At 49.1% G+C, this 24,005-nt stretch overlaps 10 protein-coding genes across 10 annotated transcripts; 4 read left to right on the top strand and 6 right to left on the bottom strand.

The window, feature by feature from the left end:
- Positions 1-1,827: 1,827 nt before the first annotated feature.
- PtrM4_024170 (uncharacterized protein) lies at positions 1,828-3,050 on the bottom strand (the record flags this gene model as incomplete). Its single annotated transcript, XM_066103600.1, has 2 exons — positions 1,828-2,246; positions 2,540-3,050. 2 exons carry the CDS (start codon positions 3,048-3,050, stop codon positions 1,828-1,830), a joined length of 930 nt encoding a protein of 309 aa, XP_065965802.1.
- Positions 3,051-5,688: 2,638 nt separating this feature from the next.
- PtrM4_024160 (uncharacterized protein) lies at positions 5,689-6,660 on the top strand (the record flags this gene model as incomplete). The annotated part of the gene is made up of 2 exons (XM_001932191.2): positions 5,689-5,778; positions 6,202-6,660. The coding sequence occupies 2 exons, from the start codon at positions 5,689-5,691 to the stop codon at positions 6,658-6,660; spliced, it is 549 nt and encodes a 182-aa protein (XP_001932226.1).
- A 751-nt stretch (positions 6,661-7,411) lies between these two features.
- On the bottom strand, positions 7,412-8,063 carry PtrM4_024150 (60S ribosomal protein eL27; the record flags this gene model as incomplete). The annotated part of the gene is made up of 4 exons (XM_001932190.2): positions 7,412-7,593; positions 7,642-7,837; positions 7,892-7,913; positions 8,056-8,063. The coding sequence occupies 4 exons, from the start codon at positions 8,061-8,063 to the stop codon at positions 7,412-7,414; spliced, it is 408 nt and encodes a 135-aa protein (XP_001932225.1).
- Positions 8,064-8,296: 233 nt separating this feature from the next.
- On the top strand, positions 8,297-9,743 carry PtrM4_024140 (WD40 repeat protein; the record flags this gene model as incomplete). Its single annotated transcript, XM_001932189.2, has 3 exons — positions 8,297-8,881; positions 8,932-9,183; positions 9,240-9,743. 3 exons carry the CDS (start codon positions 8,297-8,299, stop codon positions 9,741-9,743), a joined length of 1,341 nt encoding a protein of 446 aa, XP_001932224.1.
- Positions 9,744-10,103: 360 nt separating this feature from the next.
- PtrM4_024130 (MhpC, hydrolase or acyltransferase (alpha-beta hydrolase superfamily)) lies at positions 10,104-11,412 on the top strand (the record flags this gene model as incomplete). The annotated part of the gene is made up of 4 exons (XM_066103599.1): positions 10,104-10,276; positions 10,332-10,614; positions 10,676-11,006; positions 11,405-11,412. 4 exons carry the CDS (start codon positions 10,104-10,106, stop codon positions 11,410-11,412), a joined length of 795 nt encoding a protein of 264 aa, XP_065965801.1.
- Positions 11,413-16,467: 5,055 nt separating this feature from the next.
- On the top strand, positions 16,468-18,070 carry PtrM4_024120 (GlcD, FAD-FMN-containing dehydrogenase; the record flags this gene model as incomplete). Its single annotated transcript, XM_001932186.2, has 3 exons — positions 16,468-16,927; positions 16,985-17,382; positions 17,432-18,070. 3 exons carry the CDS (start codon positions 16,468-16,470, stop codon positions 18,068-18,070), a joined length of 1,497 nt encoding a protein of 498 aa, XP_001932221.1.
- Positions 18,071-19,018: 948 nt separating this feature from the next.
- Positions 19,019-20,079, bottom strand: PtrM4_024110 (uncharacterized protein; the record flags this gene model as incomplete). The annotated part of the gene is made up of 2 exons (XM_066103598.1): positions 19,019-19,031; positions 19,076-20,079. The coding sequence occupies 2 exons, from the start codon at positions 20,077-20,079 to the stop codon at positions 19,019-19,021; spliced, it is 1,017 nt and encodes a 338-aa protein (XP_065965800.1).
- Positions 20,080-20,588: 509 nt separating this feature from the next.
- On the bottom strand, positions 20,589-21,065 carry PtrM4_024100 (uncharacterized protein; the record flags this gene model as incomplete). The annotated part of the gene is made up of 1 exon (XM_066103597.1): positions 20,589-21,065. The coding sequence occupies one exon, from the start codon at positions 21,063-21,065 to the stop codon at positions 20,589-20,591; it is 477 nt and encodes a 158-aa protein (XP_065965799.1).
- Positions 21,066-21,092: 27 nt separating this feature from the next.
- PtrM4_024090 (uncharacterized protein) lies at positions 21,093-21,628 on the bottom strand (the record flags this gene model as incomplete). Its single annotated transcript, XM_066103596.1, has 2 exons — positions 21,093-21,301; positions 21,355-21,628. 2 exons carry the CDS (start codon positions 21,626-21,628, stop codon positions 21,093-21,095), a joined length of 483 nt encoding a protein of 160 aa, XP_065965798.1.
- A 551-nt stretch (positions 21,629-22,179) lies between these two features.
- On the bottom strand, positions 22,180-23,440 carry PtrM4_024080 (uncharacterized protein; the record flags this gene model as incomplete). The annotated part of the gene is made up of 2 exons (XM_066103595.1): positions 22,180-22,713; positions 22,796-23,440. 2 exons carry the CDS (start codon positions 23,438-23,440, stop codon positions 22,180-22,182), a joined length of 1,179 nt encoding a protein of 392 aa, XP_065965797.1.
- Between the last annotated feature and the right edge of the window lie 565 nt (positions 23,441-24,005).

Here is a 24,005-nt window from a genome sequence, read left to right as displayed (position 1 = left end):
GACACCACTCAGGCCAAGGCCCGAAATAGACGAGGGGACAGTGTATCCTATGAAGAGCCAGAGGAGGAGGAACAGGCTGCCACCGCCGAGCTCGACAAGGAAGATCAAATCAGTGAAGACGAGACCTACGGCGGCAGCCCCAAACCTTCACGCGCCACTTCACCCAACACAGATGCAGACGATGACGACGAGGATGAGGACGATGACGAACAAATGGTCGACCCCACCAACGAACCCTCCGAAATCCGACATGAACGCATCTGCAAAGACAACGCCGACATCTTCGGCTTCAAGTTCGACGACCGCAAGGGTGCTTTCTGCGAGATCACCTTTGAATTCTCCGCCGCCAAACCCAAGCTGCTCATGCTTCACCACGTCGAAGAGGCCGCAAACTTCGCCACTATCCATGTCATCCCCGGCATCACAGCCGCCCAATTCTCGGCAAAGTCCAAGGATGTGCCCGAAAACGTTATCAACACCGAGGGCTCCAACCTCATCGCCATGCGCGAATACGGTCACATCATCGACGTGAATCGCACCCTCACCAACGACATCGCAGCCATGCTCAGAATCTACGGTGTAGAAGCCGGTCGTGCAACTATCGTCCGCGAAATGCACAACGTCTTCTCTGGTCACGGTATCAGCGTCGACCACCGCCATCTCAACCTCATTGCCGATACTATGACAAAGGGTGGTGGTTTCACGCCTTTCAGCCGCATCGGTCTCAAGGGTAACGTCAGTCCGTTTATGAAGATGAGTTTCGAGACTACGGTTGGTTTCCTAAAGGATGCAGTCCTCGAGCGCGATTGGGATGAGCTTAAGAACCCCAGTGCGCGTATTGTGGTGGGTAGATTGGGTGGTATTGGTACGGGTGCGTTTGACGTGCTTGCACCTGTCAAGATTAGGGATCCGCTCAAGGAGCAGGTCGAGGAGGTCGAACGTGTGGTTGTTGGTGATCTAGGTGGAAAGCGTGACTCCGACTCTGAGTCTGAGTCTGAACCTGAAGAAGAGGAGGAAGAGGAAGAGGGTGGAGACGAAGATATTCAGATGCAGGATGTAGATATGGAGGATGCGGATGCGGGGGCTGAGGAGGAACCTGAACCAGTGCAGGAGCTGCCGCCGCCGAAGAAGAAGAAGAGCAAGAAGCACGGTCGCTAATCGTTCTCGTCCAGCTCGCTGATATCGCGCGCTAATAAGTGGTGTTTGGGGCGTTCAAAAAAGAAGGCATTGTGGTCGTATAGTAATGTATGTAGTTTAGCAATTGACAATTTCGAACGAATTTTTTTTCAGATTGTTATAGCAAGTAGATTCATTGATGTTCTTTCCATACGTGCCTCGTGTGTGGCCAGCTTCGTGATCTATGAGGAGGAAAGAAAAGGTTCTGCGAGAACGACATGTAGTGATTAACATGAACACCAGCAGTACCAAGTGGAAAAAGCTCATATGAGCAGCTAGGATCTGCGGGACGATATGAGGTGACTTGTTGTTGAAACAATGCAGGGTGTCCAAATCCAGCGATGACCTGATACTTGAAGTAAGGTAGGTAGACATTGAGAGTTGATTCCCAAATTTCCAAGCCGCGGGATCAGAGACAAGCAATCGGTCCTCAGATGAGGTTTTGCCGGTTTCGAAATGAGAGAACCTGGGCGAGGGTAATTCAATCCATCTTATCGTGATGACATCCAGGCGCGTGCGACTTCCTTATCGGAAAGATGTGGTTCCGATTCGGACTCTCGGTCATGTAGAAACATATGGAGTTATGAGTTTATTTCTCGTGCTAAGAATGCGGTGATACTATTTCTAAGAGATAGGCGTGGTATGTCGCGATCAGATGATGGTGATAACTTGTCGTTCTAAGTTATCAAAGTCGAAGTCGTCAAACTCTGGGTACAAGGAAATTTCCTCTGGAGTGCGATGCTCTCCCCACGGGTGGTTAAACGTACCCACTCTCCGATACGTACCTTGCTCATCCGAGACTGCCTCAAGTATAAGCCCTCGGACGTATCCAGTGTGGAAGCTTGTCTGATTATCCATCGAGAATGAGAGTGGGTCATCATATTTGGATGAAAGTAAGTATCGCCCTTGTTGTAGCAGTTCTGGGGATTGGTTCATGTGTGTATCATACCAATCACTTATGAACGGAACATCCTTCGAGCGCGGACGCCTATCCTTGCCGGAATGAGGACGCATGTAGCCAGAAAGATGGAAATAACCACCTGTGACCTGTTCCATCGGGTTATGTCTGGCTAAGGTTGTTGATGCATCCAGAAGAGTCACCAAGGTCGCAGGTTCAGCGATGAAAGGATGCATATAAGAAACACTGCCTTTCACTGAAGCCCAAGACCACGACGGTGCTTCTCAATGCATTAGGCGGCTCTCTAACAGCATTGGATTTCATATGATTACTGACCTTGATAATTACAGGGGCAAGTACCCCCATGAAATAATTGCCAGAGTAGTCCATCAGGAAGGCAGCCTTTCCACAAGCCTGCAAGGTAGACGTCAACTAACAGTTTCCCAAACTGATGCGCTAACCTACATATGGCTGGCAACACATCTGATTCGAAGGTGAGCTTGCAGTCTGAGTACGATTGTACAAGTTCAGCCCAACGTTTGTAGAGAGTGAACTGATCACGATCGCGTCCAAATGAGTAGTCCACGAGTTCAAAATTCCCTTCTTTGAACTGATCGGTATCTAACAGGCGTCTTAACTTGTAAGGCGTGTCGTATCCCCATGTGGGTTGAAGCTCGTACGGCATACCATCCGGGAAAAGCTCGTTGGTGTAAATTTCTGTGCATTCCCAGCTCAATTGACTTCCGAAATAGATGGAACGTGGGCTCAAAAGTCGCTCTTGAAGTACCCAGCCTCGCTTCATCAAAGGCTCATTATTGAGTTGGTTGCGGAAGTTTTCTGGAATACCATAGCAGGGAAAGGTTAGACCTTGACGTTGTACGTCCACAGGAAAGACTGTGTAGGGCATAGTATTACTCTCAGTGAAGAAGCCGACTGGCGATTTGGCAGCCGCTGTAGCACTGATATGGCAGTACATATTTGCATAAATAGCCCCCATTTTTTGGATTTCGCTTTTGCAGTCTGCATCATCATCCTGGATAAAACAAAGTGCATCGATCCAGAGGTAGCTCAATTCCAGTCTCCTACAAAAATCAATCGCGTCTCGAAAACTAGTGGAAGTGATTTCATTACGATTCCAGACTTCATGGGTTCAAAGTTTTCTTGCAACAGCTTAAGCATGCGTGAATCTCCCCATCTGTGGCTAAGGGTAGCATATACCATTGAGGAGATTGGAATGTCGTTCCTGAGAACCAGTTTTGGCCGTCCAGGTGAGGTTACATTGATCAAACGATTGGGAAACGAGTCGGGTCCTTCCTCTGGTCTTGGTTGATGACATTGCGAGTGGTTTCCTACACAAGTTTGAATCCAGTTTTTGATTAATCTTAAACGCGCGGATGCACTAGAATTGCTTTCCAGGGGGGTGGTGTTGATAGGGAGGGAACGTGGCTTGTCGTTGCGTAGTCGTCCCGAAGAGTAGTACGTTTGTACCGATAGTTTATGATGCGACTGCAGTTCAAAACATCATCTCGTGGTCGTAACCTAGCTATGTGCTTGGTTCGCAGTGGCATATTTTGACCGATTGCTAAATTCATGTCCTCAACAGAGGATTCGGATATGGGACAGTCCTTAAGATATGCATTTTCCTGACAGAGCATAGTAGTAGGAGTAAGGCGCAGTGGATTACTGTCACTTGTTTGAACTTCATCAGGAGTGTGTTGAGAACATTCCCAGGCCAGTCGACAAATTGGACATCCATCGGCTTTGCCTTTAGCAAGGTCTTCTTCTAGAACAGGTATTTGGATTTGATCCACAGCGCCATGAAAATCAAATTCTTGAGTTGGACGTATGAGAAAACTGCGGCAATTACTGCGTAGCGAGAAATCTAATTCGTCGGACCGTCTGGTCGACATCGAGCAGGGAGAAATAAGTGTGAAATTACAGTGAACGTGAATGAGTATGGATGATTGACTCCACTCGCATCGGCCTCATTGGTGTTTACGGATGTTGTAGACGAGTGAGGGCAATCCGGCAAACTCAGGAAGCAACAGCCAACTAAGTCGTCGTACGGGCAAAGAGCTGAACCTAGTTGCGATATCGGCTGGCCTTGTCTGAGATGTGTACAGCGCGAGGAGAGTGGGTATCATGGGGCTGAACTGCTACGCAACGTCTGCAACTGCCATCAGCATTTGCTCATGTACTCGCGCCGTGCTACTAGGAAACGGGTGCGGCGTTCTCCTCTTTCACAAGAAGGTATGTCGTCGAACTAGTCTCAACAAACGACGGTGATCATCGATGGCAGCCGTCCTCGCTTAGCCCAGAGCCTGTCAATCAGCCACCATGCATGGGCACGTGAAAGCAGCCGTTCTCGTGAAAGTGGCGTGCACATCGTTTATCGCATCCTTCCCGGCGTTTCCGCCCGGTCGAGAAGACATGCCGATTACCGAGACTTCGTTACGAGCACATGCCGCGGTTGCAAAGGAGGCTCGGTGGCAGCTGATCGTGGTCATGGCCACTTGTGAAAGCCGAGCTATGGAACACTGATGAATAGGAAATTGCTTTTTGGGAGCTTGAGCCGCAACACCAAAACCACCGAGCCCCAAACCAGTAGGCGCGATGAGTAAGCTCGTTCGTGCATTCCACCAAGGCGCCCAGACATCGTCATCTCGAATACCCGAACGATGAGACCCCACTTTCACATGTGATGCCAGGCATGAAGATTCTGTATGCCCTCCACCTAGGAGACTTGCTATCGACGCGCGCCGTCCTGCACTCTTGCTGCACGGTAGGCGTACGGGTGCGGCACGTACGACGGAGCAAATGCCCGCAGCCGTTAAATGGAAGCATCGAGACTGAAGACGTGATAAGGAATCCCAATCGAGACGAAAGAGCGCAGAAAGACTGGCTCAAAGGGCAGTACCGCTTACGCAGGGTAGGTTTCATACAAGCAATTAGATCACGACATGGCGGTGCACAAATGAAATCAAGGCTCGGTACGAGACGACACAAAATACCGGCACATCCGTATCTCGCACACCATGGATCAGCAAGTTTTGGAACACGGCCTTTACCAACGAGAGCGACATGGGCTGACCTTATCTGAGGTTGCTGCTCCTGACTGGCCAAAGCGTCAGCTCTATCACATGCCAGGCGTATACAACCAGGTTCCGAACGCCTTGTCCAGTGTCGCAACGTCTCTCTGTACGCGGCAGATAGAGTGTAAGACGCGGGGCTCGCATGGAAGATAACGTGTTGTGTAATACATGGCTTGCAGCTACTCCGCACTATTAATCTCAACATTCGAGACGAAGCGCTGCGAGCATCGGACCGACGTGATGACGTTTTGGTAGGTTCCGCCTTGTCGAAAATACGGTTATCGATAAGCTCTTTCACATGTCACTGCATCAGTTTCACCCCAGCCACTGGGACCACGCCGTTTTCAGCAAGGCTCCCAACCAAATACAGTCACATCATAGCGTCTCGCCATATAATAAGGTGGACTAGAACTTCTCCCCTCTCTCTACGTTACTGTTACTCCTCCACCACCGTTCAATTCAACATTTCTCAACCTCTACTAGAGTAATCAGTCAAACACTGCATATTTACTACTGCAATTCATGGCACCGCACGCTACAGACGACGGCAACATGAGCAACAACTCGGCCCCCATGACCAATGGCGAGACGCCTAGCTCCAAAATCTTATCGGTATGTACTACTCTTTTCTCCCGCTCTTCAGTGCGATTCCAAACGCTTCAATCCTTCTCCGCCGTCAATCTGGAAATCGATGAAAGGTATCGCAACGCCACATTAGGGTCTAGCGCCATTTTGCATCGTTATCAGGAGACCTCACACCTCTCTTCCCCAGTCGCGGGGTCTCGAGCCTACGAACCGGAATTTGCTTGGGCCAGTAACACGATGCAAGCGCGGAGGTTATCCCGGCCAATCAGTCGGTCGAGTCTAGACCCTCCAATATGCAAGACAAGCCCAGTCTTATAGTAACGGATGTCGGGAACAACATCCTGAAAACCTTCAGCGCGCCGCCGCTTACTGGATCTTCGAGCAGTTGGCCGCCACACCCACAGCCGTTACAATCTAGATTTTGGAAACCAGAGCTAACACAACCATCAGCATCTCAACTCCTACCCAGCCATCCATGATGGCGTCGAGACGTTCAAGTCCAACCCCTACGGCTCCCGTGCCCTGACTCTCGCCAGCAACACCTACAACAACGTCGTTGCACCCCTTCACCCATATCTGCGCACACCCTACTCCTACCTCTCGCCCTACCTCGAGCGCGCAGACCAGCTCGGCGACAGCGGCCTCTCAACACTCGAGACGCACCTCCCCATCGTCAAGGAAGATACGTCGAAACTCAAGGAGTACGCCTTCTCGCCCGTGTCATATGTACAGGGCGCATGGCAAGACGAGTACAACAAGACGCACTACAACAACGGCGTCGTGAAGATGGGTGTTGCGGCCGTCAGCTTTGAGCTGAGGATGATCAGCGATGCCTGCGACGTTGTGCTGGGCTACCTAAACAAGGGCAAGGAGGAGACGAAGAAGAAGGTCGATGAGATCAACCAGTAGGGTGGCGTACTGGGTAAGGATCTATGATGGTGTGGATGCGCAGCCATGCGCCGTTGAAGTCGTGCTAGACCGTCTAGACTGTATGCTGCCTAGACTTGTACTACGAGAGACTACGGAGCCGTATAGGCTCGTGTCATCGGAAAAGTGAAAGCGAGGTTAATGGGGAGTTTTCTTGTGCCCTGCCTGGGCATACTTCATCATGCCGACGGCATGGGTGGTTAGTTTTAGACTGAGTAATGACAATGATATCCCGTGCAAACTATTACATTGCTCTACATCATGTCATGTCGTCGGCGTAACAATTTCTCACGCTATACCGTCCATGCTAATATATGCGCAACCGATCGTCCGTCAAAAGTAAGATTAACGACTTCTGTGCCAGGGTGGTCCATCAGGCGACTCGGTCCAGTTAGTAATCCTGCCTGCTAGGATAATTCAGCGGTTCGCGTTACCAGCTCAATCGACGATGGATGAACGCAGCGCTGGGTCCTGTTAATATCACATGCCAATCACACTCGTCACCCGGTGGTGTGCACGAAAGCCAACGTGAAAATCATGTGCATTTCATGAAGGTCGTGGATTGAGCCGAATGCCGGATTTTTCATGCTTTGATTATCAAGCCGAAATACACGCCTGGATGACAGGCCGGGTTGGAGGTCCTGTCCGCCCTATGATATCCACCGACATGCTCATGCAGGATCTTCCGTGTCAAATCATGCCCATCTGCGCCCAGCCGTAACCAAAGGAAAGCTTAGAACTGTAAGGGAGTGAAGAACCATCGGTTCTTTCCGGACTGGTATCGCTCCTCGAATGCCTTCTTCACCGTCTTCTTGGCCTCCTCCCGTTGCGAAACCTCCTTGAATGTGTCGGCGGAGATGACGCCCTTCAGGTTCTCGAGCTCAATGGTGTAGCGGGTAGGCATGATGTGAGTGTCTGCTTATGTCAGTAACTTTTCCTCCCACCACACTAGCTTCCACGTACAGTTGACCTGCTTGACGAAAGGCTTGACCTTGCTCTTCTTGGCCTGCTTGTTCTTTGACATGCGGCGGGTGACCTTGGAGGGGTAGGTCTCGATACCGGCAACGAGAGCGTGGGGGAAGGGATGCGACTTGGTGCCGTTGTCAAGTGGTGAGATGATCACGCACTTCTTGCCGGCATAGCGGCCCCGGGTGATGATCTAGGCGGACTGTGAGTGGATGCGAAAGAGCGGTTTCGAGCGGTTTGAACGTACGACAACGCGTCCGACCTTGAGGCTGCAAAATTATATTAGCAGCTGTTCTGTCGCATGTTGTCGGTAGGTGCAGGTGCAGAATTGACGTTCCGCGAGCAAATCAGGAAATTGCATCGTCTCAAATTGTATGCAAAAGCACTCATGAGGGATACGGAGGTACTCACAACTTCATTTTGGCTGTCGTCCGGGTTAGTAGATGGGTTACTGGGTCGTGTCGTGAAGAGGTTCGTGGTAGCAATATTGGTGTGCGCGCTAGGTGTTTTCGCTGGCGCCACAACGCTAAGATTGTTTACGGTTAGCGCAGTCTAGAATCGGCTAGCGCTGCCGCTGACTCTGGAAATCTTGCGCCAAAAGTTCGCGATGTCTTCCAAGGAAGGTTGAAGAGCTGGACATTTACGACACACTATGAAGATCAAGGCCCTCAGCCGCTCGACGGCCTCTACGCAGGCGCCTGGCTCCAGTATCGCGAAAGTCACGAGAAACCTAGACCCGAACCTCCACCCCTTCGAACGAGCGCGAGAATACACCAGAGCCCTCAATGCGACAAAAGTTGAGCGCATGTTTGCACAGCCATTTCTCGGCGACTTCGAGCCCGGGCATGTTGATGGTGTTTATTCCTTCGCGAAGGATCCCAACTCGCTCGAGTGTTTTGCTAGCGGCAGTGGCGACGGTGTCGTGAAGGTGTGGGACTTGACAAGCAGGGAGGAGAAATGGCAGGCTCAAGCGCACGAGAACCTGGTCAAGGGCATGTGTTGGACTCAGGACCAGAAGCTCATTACCTGCGGGTCCGACCGCCAAATCCAAATGTTTGAGCCATACACCCAACCCTCCAAGTCCCCTCCAAAAGCGACCTGGCATGGCAACGCAGCCTTTACGTCCGTTTCGCACCACCGTTCCCTACCAACCTTTGCTGCTGGTTCCAGCGTAATTTCCATATACGACACGTCAAGAACATCGGGAGCCCCGGTTTCGAGTCTCGTATGGCCTTCGGTAAGCATCCCCACCAACTACGCTTGAAGTATGTACTGACTTGGTGACAGGCTATCGACACCATCACAGACGTCAAGTTCAACCAAGTCGAGACTTCCATACTGGCATCATGCGCAACCGATCGAGCTGTCATCTTGTACGATGCCCGCACAAACTCTCCTCTACATCGCACAGTCCTCAACTTTGCGGCAAACTGCCTTGCATGGAACCCAATGGAAGCCTACAACTTTGCCGTCGCGTCTGAGGATCACAATGGATACATATTTGATATGCGCAATATGAATCGAGCGTTGCAGGTCTTGGTAAGCTTTCACGTACACAAACACTTCATGCTTAAAGCAGTACTAATGTACAACAGAAAGGTCACGTTGCGGCGGTCATGTCAATTGAGTTCTCACCAACTGGAGAAGAGCTCATTACAGGCTCCTACGACCGCTCCATACGATTATGGGAGCGACAAAAGGGTCACTCTCGAGATGTCTACCACACCAAGCGGATGCAACGTGTGTTCTCGGTCGCCTGGAGCCCCGACAACAAGTACGTGCTCAGCGGGTCAGACGATGGCAACGTTCGTCTATGGAGAGCTAGAGCATCCGAGAGGTCTGGTATCAAGTCATTCGCGCTACGACAGAAGTTGGCATATGATGAAGCAGTCAAGGAACGGTACAAGCACATGCCTGAGATCAAGCGCATCGACAGGCACAGACACCTCCCCAAGACTGTCAAGAAGGCCGGTGAGATCAAAGCTGAGGAGATCAAGTCTATTAAGCGGAAGGAAGAGAATGTCAGGGCTCATTCGAAGAAGGGTTCCGTCAAGCGGAAGGCGGAGCGCGAGAAAATGATATTGGCGAGAGAACAATGAAGTACGAAGAGGAGGAGGTTTCATGGTTTTTTCCTGCATAGCAATGGCGTTTTCTGGTGTCTGACCTTTTATGACGAGAATTTACGGACTCTGTATGTTTGGTAAAAAGTATGTAAGGTCAACGGGGGCTTTCAAGTATGGTTGTTAAGCTCATATTGGGCTTTCTACACGTGACGTTATTCGATTGCGTCATACCGAGGTTTCCCGAGCCCCACCTTTCGTTTCGTGCTGTAGAGGGGAAAGTTGCATGTCCATACAATTGAGGCTGGAAAACTGTTCGATCATCTCTGTATTCGTGTGCCCTACAAAAAGCTCAACACACAAGACCAAGTCCCAAATTGAAGAACCCCCACCACAGCCATGTCATCCACATCCGCCATCGACATCCAAAACGCCAAATTCAACACTCTCGGTCTAACAAAAAGTATCACAGCCAAAGGGAAAATATGCTGCTACACCCGCTCTTTGGAATCCTCCTCGAGCAAGAACCCAATCCTCGTGCTCATCCATGGCTACCCACAGTCAGCATACATGTAAACCCCTCCCCTAATCGCCAACCAAAGACTCCATATCTTACCAAGTGATCAGGTGGCGTCACGTGATCCCCCTTCTACCACCCAACGCTCCCTTATTTGTACCCGACCTACCTGGCTACGGCGCCAGCGCTCCAATCGAAAAGAACGATAAACTCAGCGTAGGTACCGCAGCACTCGAAGCTCTGAAAGAACAAGTCCAGAAAGCCGATGGGAAAGACTCCGGAAACGTGGAGGTCGTTTTGATCGGACATGACCGTGGAGCTAGAGTAGCCCATCGCCTTAGCGTAAGCGGTGTATGTGGGATACAAATCCTAGGTGTCTGTTTAATCGACATTGTACGTTTGCCCAGTTTCATGTATGTTGTCTGAGATACAAGACGTGAACTAAATATCCCAGGTCCCCACCTCAACGCAATGGCAGCACTTTGCCTCCCCCGCTGCTGCAGCAAAAGAAGTAACAGGCTACTTCCACTGGCCCCTTCTCGCAAACACCGATCTCGCAACCCGCATGATCACCGCTTTTGGTCCGTCGAACTGGTGCCAGGAAATGATACTGCGCTGGTCTGGGGAAAACTTTGCTGGGACTGACAATTTGAAGGCTGATAACGCGTTGAAGGTGTATGGGGATTTCTTTGCGCAGGAGCATACTCTCAAGGCGAGTTGCGAAGATTATAGAGAGGGGGCTACCACAGATGTGGAGAGGGAGGAGAGGGATCAGAAGGAAGGAAGTAAGATTGATGTACCAGTGTTGTTGCTGTATAGTGAGGCGGGGATTGGGAGTCGGTTTGATTTTCCGGATGTTTGGAAAGAATGGATTGGGGAGGGTGTAGAGATTGAGAGTCATGGGTTGGGGGGAGGTGTTGGTCATTTTGGAGCTGAAGAAGCGCCTGGGGAGTGTGTACAGGTGATTCAGGGATGGCTTGGGAAATTTGTTGGATATTATTATTATTATTATTATATTTCCATTAGAGTCCTGTATCAGTCGGTGACTATGTAGGACTTTGGCTAAGCCGTTCTATGTATGTTGTTCAATATGGAGTTTCTATAGGTCTTGTACAATTTGGAGGATAGTTGCGTAGTCCAATTTCCGAGCTAGTCTTCCATTGGCGCGGGTGCTAAAGAGCAGTGTGGTGAACAGAAAGAGATGTAACAGCGAGCTCTTTGCGAAAAGAAATATTGTTTGTAGTTTTATACAGTGTCTGTCTGTTGTTTTGTGTAGGCGTCTGTATATAGGGATCTACAAGACAGAATAGATCTATACAGCTATTACCTAGTCGATGTTTTGGGCGTTTTGGTGTAGGCGTCTGTATACAGGAATCTATTATAACCTAACAATAATAGACCTATACAGCTATTGCCTAGTCGATGTTTTGCTCGTGCGTGTGCTAGTGAAAGCAGGTGCTAGAGCGGTTCGGTATATGGGGTCGGTATATCGAGTCGGTTTAGGGCGTTCGGTGGAGAGGGTATTTGGTGTAGGCGTCTGTATATAGGGATCTACAAGAGAGAGAATAGATCTATACATCTAGTGCCTGGTCGGTGTTTTGCTCGTGCGTGTGCTAGTGAAAGCAGGTGCTAGAGCGGTTCGGTATATGGGGTCGGTATATCGAGTCGGTTTAGGTCGTTCGGTGGAGAGGGCTTTTGGTGTAGGCGTCTGTATATAGGGATCTACAAGAGAGATAATAGATCTATACATCTAGTGCCTGGTCGGTGTTTTGCTCGTGAGTGTGCTGGTGACAGCAGGTGCTGGAGCGGTTCGGTATATGGGGTCGGTATATCGAGTTGGTTTAGGGCGTTCGGGTATAGGTAGCATCTAGATATATAGGCCTATTACTTTGCAGCAATAGAGATATATACCTAAGGAAGAGCCGTTGCTCTGTCGGTTTCGTAGAGGGTGCCTTCGATCGAACATCTAAAATCAGTTGGCGCACGGGCCATTTGCAGAGATTTCTCTCAACTAAGGCCAGGTAACAACTCTGTCAAAGTTGCAGCGGCCAGCGCGCCCGCCACAACGCCTGCACGCAAAAGCAGACGTTGGAAACTGATTCTAGGAAGGCATTTCAATGGAATTGAGATGAAAAAAGGGTAATCCAGGACCTTTTTGTCATCTCGAAAAGTTGGTGTTCGATGAATTTGTTGGATAGTGTGTATTGTATAGTTAAGTTCTGGTACCATGAAGCAGTCTACACAATTTTGATGGTTTGAAGATCCAGGTTGTCAATTTCAAAATCCGCAAATTCGGTGTGGTCGTCAGGGCAGAGTGCGTATGAGCCTCATGCGGCGATAGTTGTCTGGTTCTGTCTAGTATCAATCCCCGTACTGTCGGGAAACCGCCCTGTCTTGATTCCAGACTTGTCAACAATCAATCGATCGACATGATTGATTCCTATATGGGTTAAAGAATTACTTCATTAGGCAGCCTTTAACCTAGATAGGAATCAATCATGCCGATCTGATTGATTGTTGACAAGTCTGCTTGATTCCCACACTCTTACTTTGGGCAGATGTGACAACACAAAGAAGAATGTGTCTTTTCTTGAGTGGTATGCATCTTCACTATAACCGTGATTATATGATTTGAAGAGTGCCTCCTGAATTCCCAGTCCTTCTTCTCATGACTTGCACCTTTGCACTCCAAGGTTAGGCCGCAAACACCCGGATTCTGAGTGAAACCATCTCAGATCTGGCCCATCGGGTCTGAGCTAGTTAGTGTAACACTGTCGTTTTCTATATTAACAATGAAATTTTCTTGACATTTGTCATTCAATATAACATGTTGATAAAGTATCTTCGACCCAGCCGGAGTGATATCAGTTGCTAGGAAATCATGTGCGACCCAGGACTATAAAGGGGCTATGACCGAAGCAGCCCACAGATCATGTCGCTTTATCATAGTCCAGCGAGGTATTCATCATTGAGTACATCTCTAAAGTGATAAGTAAGGCAAGACATAGCTAGGAGTTGGTCGCTAGAACATAACATATCGTACCTCCTATATCTCCACCAGGTAGTGCCAACTCTCATAAGTCTGGTTCGTCAATAAGTTATTGAACATGGGAGTTTATCCCGTTTTCCATAGCCCAACAAGCGTTATTAGACGAAACAGCGGTTCCGTAGATTCTTTAAGGAGTGACTTATCTGTAACTCAGGTTATTAGTTATGAGGAACACGGAATGGTTTGTAATCGAATTCAGATATGTTCGTTTTTTGCTAACCCCAAGGCCCTACAATGACTAGCTGGCGCAACAAATGATACCAATACTACCAGACTGAAGACCCCTTGATCACATGATTTGAAGAGCAATCTACTAAGAGTTTCGGCCTTATCTCAGCAGCTGGCGCGACACAGGATACCAACACTACTAAAAGAATTATGCCCTCAGCACCACCCTATCTGCTATCGCGTATGACCGAGAGCCGAAGACTTTCAACAAGCGCCGCAAGCGATGTGAAACGCAGAGGTGTCCTTGTCGAAGCAGCTGGCGTGCCTGTTGTGCTTCCGGCACAGGCAGTCGAAGCAACTGTTGAGAATACCATGTGTCCGTAGCCTGGCACTTTTGCGAACCAGAATAGTAATCAGAGTGACCTATTTGATCACATGCTGTTTGTGTGGCAACTGCGTCGACTGCATTGTTATTGCCAGTATCGATGCAAAAGCAATAAGAGAACGGTGTCTCAGCGAGGACAGTTTTTAGCATAAGCTGAGCGCCTAGTACGGCTATAAGAGGCGTAAGAAGGTACTTAGATTAATTTTACTTGCATTTTTGTTGAACTGAAGTATGCGTCGAAACGAGGCAATGACTTTGAAGCTGAAATCCACTAGAGAGTGTTGTTAGGCAAATTCTGCAATAATGAAGGGAAATTAGCTAAATTAATGTATCGGATAACTAGTAGAGGTGGTTTGTTAGAGGAGTAAAGAGCGGGAAAGGGACCTTTAATATATAGACTAGTAACAGAAGTCACGTGCTATTATATCGTAAGCTAACTTCGAATATGCAGCTTACGATGTCATAATATCGTATCTGCAGTTTATAGATGTATTTAGATACCTTGCTTAAAGGTTTTTGTCCCTTACTTAGCCTCATCTTATCTCTGCTTAGCGTTGATCTAGCTTACCTACCTTAGATTGGTAGGTATGATCAAATCCTTCTTAGAAAGCGCTAGGCACCTACTGGTAGGGGAGAGGCTGTATACACGATGACTCGTATCCTTTACGATGTGTCACCACTCTTCTCACATCAATTCCTCGTGTCCCCTTTCGTTGTTGAATCCCAAACTAAAAAGTTCGTAGTGTTTTGGAACGGAATTGGAACATGCTTGTTTGCCCTGAACTCTTAAGTCCAAGCAGAGGCTCGTGTCGAACAAATTACGCTGACCATAGCGAATGCGGAAAGGCGTAGTACGACCGCTGATGGTTGTTCGGCTTATCAAAATGAGGTATGGTTTTGAATTCTCGATTCCTAAAGAATCTCAGGGCCTGGGATAGATCCAGGTGTGCTTCCCTTGCTACTGCAGTAGCTCCAAAGTTGCAATAAGCATTTTGGTACACCTTCCCCATCAAAGATGATTCTTTACGCCAATCCTCGTCATCATCTTGGATAATGCACAGCGCATCAATTCAAATGTAGAAGATACCGAACTGTTTCGCCATAAACAATGTATCGCGGAAGACTGTGGACAGAGTGGCAGAGTCGATATGTTGCTTCAAAGCCTCGATATTTGAATGGAGCAGCTTGATAGTGCAGCCTTGAGTCCATCGGTGGCTAAGGGTCACGTTTCTGCTATTTTCTTCTTCCAAATCGTAGTGTGCGGTCTCTATCAATTTTGGTTGGCCGTTCAAGTCGATCAAGCGAGTGGGCATTTCACAGGCACGGTGGCTTGTTGAAGCCCTGTGACAAGTTGGATGATCATTTTCGCATTTTCGCAGCCAACCGAACAATTGCTCGATGCAGGATTGATCCGCAGTGTTTTTCGTGAACGTTGGTACAATCCTCATTGGATACCTTGGTTTCGTATCGGCGGTCGTCCAGGCGCCAAAGCTGGCCACGTCCATTGATAGTTCTTGTGTATTGTCTGCGACTCGGAAGAAACAAGCAGTTGGTTTTCCGTCTGCCAGCAAGTTAAAAAATTACCAAATCCCCAGAGCTTGAGGTCTAAGCTAACCCGACACTGGACTGCTCGCCACCAAAATTCGCATACGAAACACTGTCGCGTTTCACCAACTGTCACTTCCTTTTCAAGATTGACTTCCGAAATTCCATAGTCGTATTTCAGGCCTCAGGAACAATTTCTGGCATCTTGAGCAAACCCGGGCGCGGGGTGACGTTCCTGTGAACGGGTTTTGCCTACCTAGGTAATGATAGCCCCTGCACGAGTAGTAGAGGCGTTTTTGAGGGCAGATTAAGTTAACGATTCCCGTGATCCGGTCATGGTTAGGATTTTGACGTATTTCCACCTCTATAGCAGCTTCAGAAGGCAAACGACCATGCCAGTGCTCAGGCGGGGTTGTTAAAAATGCTGTGCCTCACAACTACATCGGCTCGTGTGGGAAATGGTGTATCTATATACTATATCGTCGCTAGCGGTCATCAGTTCGTATCCTTATGGGTTATCGATCGCTAACCCGACGATGGACACATGCAGTTGTTGTTGATGGAATTTTTACTTGTATAGCAGAGGAACCTTAGAAGTCACTCGGGGGTCGGGTACCCGAAGTGCGGGATGTGTGCCACCCGTAGCGCCTTGGCCGAGACATGGGGAGGCGCCATGCCCTCTCATACATTCAATGTCTAACTAGCACTAACTATACTTTCAACGATTCGAGAATATCGATCGGATGATCTAGCCTTGTTTGAAATTATGATTCAAAGCTTGTAACTACATGACCCGACGTCTGTCCGGGCATTCCGAAAAAAGCATACCATCCACTCTGCACCTTCCAGCCGAGTCAACAAGCTAGATCACTAGTGATGTTTCTACGCTGTCGGCTGAAGTATACATGTATGGGGCCGACGTGCATGCGTGTAGCACAGGAAAGATACTGCAGATGCACGCCACTCCTGACATGTAATCGTGTGAAGCTGGTCAATAAAAGGAGCTTGTCACCCTGTCAGGTCTCTCTTATCTTTTGCGATCCTTCTCTCTGATCATCCATATCCTGAATACTGGACACGTCTGGAGAGCCCCGTCACCATGCTCGTTCGTACCATTGTAACAGGACTGCTGTGTATCATCCGTTGCTCATCCGCATTCGAGCAAAAGGATCTAAAGCATGCCGTCTCCGCACTGAGCGCTCAACTTTCCGATGAAGCCACTATCACATTCCCGGGAGGAGCCGAATGGGATATATTGCAGTTGCGCGCCTCGTCACCGCGTGTATCTCCTCATTACAGCGTCATTGTCCAAGTAGCGACCGAGTCCGATGTACAAGCGACAGTCACCTTGGCTAATCGTTTCAACATTCCTTTCCTGGCTATCTCAGGTGCTCATGGATGGACAAAGTCGCTCAACAAACTGCCATATGGCATTCAGATCAATATGCGGAAGCTCAATACTACGACACTGAGCCAAGATGGAAAGACTGCCATGGTTGGGGGCGGTACGTTGCAATACGAGATCACCCGCGCACTGTTTGCCAAGGGAAAGTATGCTGGTGAGTCAAATTCTACTACTTTTCGTATTGAAATTAGGCTGATTATCTATGTCCCAGTCACCGGACTTTCAGAATGTGTTTCTGTCGCAGGTCCCCTCTTGGGAGGTGGCCACAGCTTGCTACAAGGCCAATACGGCTATTCTCTCGACGGACTTGTCTCCGCACGCTTAGTGATCGCCAGTGGCAAAATAGTCGAAGCATCTCGCACGAGGAATGCTGATCTCTTCTGGGCCTTACAAGGAGCCGGTCATAATTTTGGCATCGTGACCAGCCTTGAAGTCAAGACCCATGATATACCATCTAACTGGACAGTATACTCGTTGATATACCCAGCTGAGAAGATTGAGTCGCTATTCAGTCTTCTCAATGATTTTGAAGGCCCATCAATGAAGCGGCCAGCGAAATTGGCACTCACTGGAGTGTTCGCGAAGCTTCCTGGTGTTGATCCAGTCAATGTAGGTAGCCCCTCACTCATATTTGCACCTAAATCTAATTCCAAAATAGCCCGTAGTAGCATACACCGTCGCATACGAAGGGTCACAAGCAGAAGCAGAGCCATACGCAGCCTACTTCAAAGCTCTCGGCCCCATCTCAATCACAGTCTCAACCAACGTCAACTATGTTGAACTATACACAGTAACTGGAAACAACATCGACAGCCATGTCTGCGCAAAGAATGAGAACATCGCTGGAGCCGGCGTCACACTGCCTACCTGGGACATTGAAGGTCTCCGCAAAGCTTTCACGGTTTTCGCAAACGTGACGGCAGATCCTCGGTTCAGCACCGCCATCATTCTCTTGGAAAATTACGGTATGCAGGGTGTGAGGGCTGTTGATCCAGCATCCACTGCTCTAGCACTGGAGGAGCGCGAGAATCCTATCCTTGCAAGTCCGGTCTTGTGGTGGAAGGGCGACGATGAGCAGACGAATAAAGACGCGTATGCATACACGCGCGCAATTCGTGATGCGCTATATACGGGGCTTGATAAGAGCGATGGGAAGCGGCATTGCTATGTTAATTATGCCAATGGAGAGGAACCAAAGGCTGAGTTGTATGGGTACGATGCCAGGCTTGCGAAGTTGACCAAACTGAAGAATGATTGGGATCCGAAGAACAGTTTCAAGTACTACAATCCGATATGATAAACATCGGAACGTTGCAGAAAAAGTCAAGACGTAGTTCATGTCAACTACATTCTGTCACTAGTATTTGTGAGAAAATCGATGACGATGGTACAGGCAGTTCAAATCCACAGGAAGTCCACAAAGACGTTTGTAACAGTATGTCGCATTTGTATGACATCAATACTGAGTACTCTATGTTACATATGATTGAAATCGTCGAGGCAGTCTTAAAAGTATGCGCCGTCGCCGCCATGATCCGATAGTGTTGGAATCATCACACAAACTTTGAACATAGACCTGTTACACTCGACCTCCTCCTTGACAGTGGATAATACCCGCCGGCTTCAACCAGTCCATTCTTCCCTCCACGCCAGCTTCTCTTGTACAATCTCTATACACACATCGATGTTCTTAGACCCCAGGAAGATCGCACGATCTTGCTTGAAAAATTCTCTCCAACGCGTATTGTCGCAGTACCACGCATGGATACGGTAACAATGGTCGCAGCCTTCCTCACTCTCGCAGTCGACCTCGCAGTGGTACTCGCACTCGCACTCGCACTCGTGATCAGAATCGTACTTGCACCTGCACTCGCCCTTGCAGCCGCAGAGATAGTAAAAGGCTTCAGAGACATCGTCTTCATCATACATTTGAGGGTGGATGTTGTTGTATAGTCCTGGATTGTCCTGCCCCGTTTCTAACTTGATTGACGTCAAACTCGGCCACTGTCCTTGGTCGCTTAGGATATATCTGATAAATTGATATGTCCCATATGTTGCACTGATTATTCCAATACTTTCGATGGTTGAAGGTATAACGCACGTCTCAAATCCGCCCGGAAAGAAAAAGGCCTCTTCTGGGGCTGTGATGCTGCGAAGCTTCGGTAACCTTCTGAGTGAGGTCATCGGTCGTATTACTTCGAAGGGAGTCTCGCCGCTCTCGTAGAACCAGGCTTTTCCAACGTCTTCAACATCCAGAGCTAAATGTGTCAAACTGAGGCTCTCTATCTCTGAAGTTACATACTCAAATGATGCTTCTGACAAGTCGCCCTGGCGTGGGTCGAATCGTTTTCCCCATTCGGACCCAAATTGTAGAAATAGATATTCCAGGACCGTAAGATTCTTGATTATATCATTCAGGCGTCGATAGACGCCACGTACTAGAATGGCTCGATCGGAGTAGAGTGCGAGCTTGTCCAATCGTACAGTCAGGTGAGTCATCGTCATGGAAAGAGCTGTGCCGGTCGAGAGTAAAGGTCTGAGGCCTCGATCTTGGTTCCAGTGGTCGTTGAGAAGGCCTATTTCCAACCCTTTCAGTTGAGGTAGGCTTATCAATTTGGACGGAGGACAAGTGTTGGTGATAAGCCGCGTAAGTTTCGCGAAGCCTTTGATGTGCTCGATAGAAAACGCTGGGGACTGAGTTACGCTTCCGAAGAGGTCATCGAGACTGAAGTGCTCAAATGCGATAGGTTTTGTGTAAAAACCAGAAGACTCCATTTTCTGCTTGCGGTAATCCAACGTCAGGCTTTCGAGGTGCGGCGTGAGACATAGGATGAGGCCGACCATAGCTAACTGAAGCCCGGCCTGTATATTGGACGCCCAGTCATGGTTGTAGAGACGGGAGCCATTGTTTGCCCTGATATTACCGATGGTTTCGATACAGAGAGAGAGAACTGGTTTGAAACCACAAGTGCAACCTTCATATTCAGTATACATCAGCTCCAAACAATCCTTCGAGTGCATAATGGGATTGCCGATGATCCTTAGATTGAGCTTGTTGACTTTCACCGCAAGACCTGGCCGCTGTACAAGGGTTTGTACGAGGCATGTGAGACTATTTGGGCCTCGTAATGACTGGGTTCTGCAGATAGCGACGTCCATATAGAGGACCTCCTGCGCGATAGGTCGCAGTCGTCGGCAAGACAGCGCCAGAGATCTTAGACTGCGGTAGGCGTTTCTTATGTCGCCTTGCATCTCGTTGGCAATTGCAAGCAAGAGTTCGTCCGGTAGAGACAAAAGCTCCGCCATGTCGGTGAGTGTGTGAGGACTTTGCAGGTGTGTCGGTTGAAGTAAACAAACAGTGTGGGAGTCGCTGCGTGTTAGGCAATGACGATTAAGCTCTAGTCTCGACTAGGCAAGGCCGTCAACACGCTCTCATGTGACTTTACCTTCACTCGCTTCGATGTTGCCAAGCTCGCTGCAAGAGACGCACCTCAGATCTTAGATCTTCAAGCATTCTTTCTTCTCTTCTCGGATTTCTTACTCACCCCCAACCTATCATTTCAACATCGTTGAGCGTTGCCGTGAAAGGCCAGGTCGGTGGGGAGGCTACGTCATCATCATAATGGCTCGCACACCAGAATGAGGTGTCGCGACACAATTGAGAGTAAGGTAGCCCATGAGCCTTTGGCTACGGAGCTTGACATATTGAGTGGGTTCAGAGTATCGAATATGCGCTTATTACCATACCAATCTGAGTCTTTGAGTCTGTGTTTGAGTTTGAAGAAAGCTCACTTATTCATACGTGCAGAGAGCTCTCAAAGCTCAACAGCTGGTGAGGTCCACATCAGATCCAGCCTATCATCCCGGCGAAACATACTCCGAAGCCTTTCTTTCGCGATTTCCCTCGTCGCTGGGGCCGTCTTCATCCTAGCATCATCACGTCCGCGCATTTCTTCAGCGCTGAGTGGAGTATCAACAAACCTCCAGGTGTCCGTCACTACAACATATTCCAACTTGTCAGCGGTTCCATGAGGAGCCCATTTTTCCCCACCTAGCTTGCTCGTGCCCTTCCACGTCCACTCCTTCAGCTCAGTGCCCTCTGCGCTCAGATGACCCTCCATGTCGGCTTCTTGGTACGACTCAGCTTCCCTTCGCACAGGAAGCTTCCACTTCTTGTTTCGTTGAACGATGCGCATCATCTCCTCTTTCTTCCGACTGAGAGTCTCATACTCAACTTGAAGTACGCGCAGCCCTGGGCTGCCCATGAAGAATTGTAGCCAGTGCTCTCCCATTCGAAGCGGGTAGTCGTGCTCCCAATGCTACCAATCAGAGTATCGAATCGTGATCGTGAGTTGAGTAGGGCGGAATTGCGGTAACGAGAAAAGATAGTACGTGTTGTGGCCATTTTCGAGCCAATACATTTGCGTGAAGAAGCGGACCTTCTGAAGCGCTTGGGAGGCTTGTGGTGTGAGATCCCAGAAGAAGTTTTCGCATGCGCTGTTGCCCGAACGGCCTTCTGGTCCTCGGTCTAAAACATGCATGTTAGCATCCGCTGCGACGCCAAGGTTCAAAGCAACATACCGAACCAAAAAGCAGTTTCCAGCTCCCTCAAGAATACTTTCTGTCCTTCTCTATACGCCATTCTGCATGTGCGCAGAAGCGCACTGCTACCCTTGAGTGGCCCTGAGAAGCCCGGTCTATACCAGTATGAATCTTCTGGGTATGCCTCTTCTTCGTCTTCATCTTGCATGAGGGCCAGCTCGAAGATGTTGTTGCGGATCTCTCCAGGTAGTATACCAAAGAGAGGGCTTTGCAGTTGGAGATTGGAGGGCGGAGTTGCAAGGCTAGACGTCATTTTCAAGGCAGAATTTCACAAATTTAAGTGTTTCGTGAGTGATTTGGTGCAAATATGGACGACCTTGGGAACTTAAGTACCCGATTTCAGAAGTTGTGGTGTTGGCCTAGGCTGGTCGTTGCATGTGTAGTGAGGCTGATCTGGTTAGCGGCCTCTTGCGTGGAGTCGACGACCAATGGGAACACACATTGATAGCTGCAGACCCACAGGTGGCATCATGCGGCGGAACTCTACCTGGGCAGATACGTGGCTGAGTAGCTATGAAGAAAAGAACAGACGTCGATTTGGAAAGGGGTTGTGTGTACATGTGTGCAGTCGCCTGATGTGACGAACGTGGGGGAGTAGCTACCTAGCCTTGTGCGGCAATGATGATGCGGTACCACCCAAAAGCCTGACGCCGAACTTGACAATAAAGTCCGTCTTGATTCTCATACAGGGATATGCCTGATACTGCATAATCATGGTCAATCAATCTCGATAAAATGCAGCAATGCGTTGTGGCTGTGTCGATGAGGCTTAGATGCCTCAGAGTCAGTGCATTAGCTGAAGTCTCAGCGCTGCAAGATTCTCAACTCCAACTTCTCTGGCTGTCTTACGTGCAACAACAGCGGCTCCGCATGCGAGTCTCTCAAGACGCTCATGATGTTATCCTTCCCTCCTTGTCCAACAGCTTCCACTCTGACCCTCCGCAGCACGCTGCTCAGAGCCCCGCAAAACTCCACCTGACTAAACTTCATGCCAGGACACACCCTAGGTCCAGTGCCCCAAGCGAAAAATCCACTACCACTACCAGGGTGCTTCAATTCCTCCGCTGTAAGGCCAGCGGCAGAGACAGGTCCATTGGAGTTTACACCATGAGTTTGGATCCAGCGTTTGGGGTCCCAGACAAGAGGATCGCAGAAGTGTGCAGGGGAGGTGTGCGAAGCCCAAGAATTTAGCATGAGCTGAGTATTTGGTGGAAGTGTGAAGTGTGTGGTACTCCCTTCGGACTTTGGAACCGATACAGGGATCACTTGGTTGGAGTTTTCGGGAAAGGGCGATCGCGGTATAGGTGGGGAAGGGCCGTAGAGGCGAAGTGTTTCATACTTGCGGCCCACTGTTAGTATTATACACCTCGCAAGACAGCATACGCTTGAATTATCACTGCTGGAACGATCAAGTACGTACCATAACAGCCATTGTTCTTTTCAGGCGTGGGAACGCTGTCGCATAGTCCATATCTCCGTCCGGGCAATCCTTGACAACTTCATCCAGCTCTTCCACAAGCCATGTCTGAACTTCCGGATGTACAGCCAGCAGGGCCAGCGCATATGAAAGGGTATTAGACGTTGATTCAAGTCCACCAACTGTGAAGATGAAGATGTTTCCTCTAAGCTCTCCGTTTGAAAGACGGCTCTTCGGCTTCCCAGCTTCAGTCTTTACTTCATCATTGGCGTTGACGAGTGAGCTGATCAGATTCGGACCCTTTGTACCCTCAGTACGTGGTCTCTTTTTCTCCTTTGCAACGATCTCGTCCATGTACTGTCTGAATTCCGTCATGGCTACTAGTAGTTGTTTGACACTTTTGGGGAGGAATGTCTCTAGTGGAGGAAGCCTGAGCAATGGTATGATGCCTTCCATCGCTGGTGAGATTGAGGTACTCATGACCGTTACTAGAGCATCTCGGAGAGATAGGGTGTGGCCTGAGGTGGGTTTGTTGACCTCGTTATTCTCGAATGCGACCGAAGATATGACATTCAACGCTAGGGTGCTGGTATCCTGGATCATACTGTTTTGTTTCTCACCCGCTGATAAGAGCCATTGATCTAGCATGGCATTCGATTGTTGCAATGCTTCCCTCCATACTGTGGCAGAAGCGCGCTCATTGAAGCAAGGTGCCGTGAGCTTTCGATGGCGAATCCAATCATCACCATTTGACTGCAAGTGTCAGATTGCGCATTAATAAATTTAAACGAAGCAAATATAAAGAATAAACTGTGCTGTCTAGACTTCTGGTTACGTACCGTGTCGACATTTTGGCCGAAAGTACCCAATATCTCTGCACTTCGCAATCAGATCTTGCAAATGCTGAACCGCCCATTGGAGCATACTCACCATTAACGTTATCGGGCTTCACAAAATCCCTCCACTTCTTAAGTACATGATCGATTGACCGCGGGTCACTCGTGCACAGCACATTATGTCCCGGAGACACAACGATAAAGCAAAGACCCAGCTCTTGGTGCAAAGCGTCGTTATCGTGCCAGCAGCATGTCCAATCAATAGCTCTAAACCATTGCCACTGCTGTAGCAGCGGCCTGAACAAGTGGGCAGCTAGTTGCCACTGGAAGGAAAATGGGGGGAAGGGGCTGACTATGATGCGTAAGCCCGACTTCTG

The sequence above is a fragment of the Pyrenophora tritici-repentis genome, chromosome 1 (genome assembly GCF_003171515.1).
Source record: "Pyrenophora tritici-repentis strain M4 chromosome 1, whole genome shotgun sequence".
NCBI classification, from domain to species: Eukaryota; Fungi; Ascomycota; class Dothideomycetes; order Pleosporales; family Pleosporaceae; genus Pyrenophora; species Pyrenophora tritici-repentis.
Note: the sequence above shows the minus strand (reverse complement) of the source record. Positions and strands in the feature narration are given on the sequence as shown.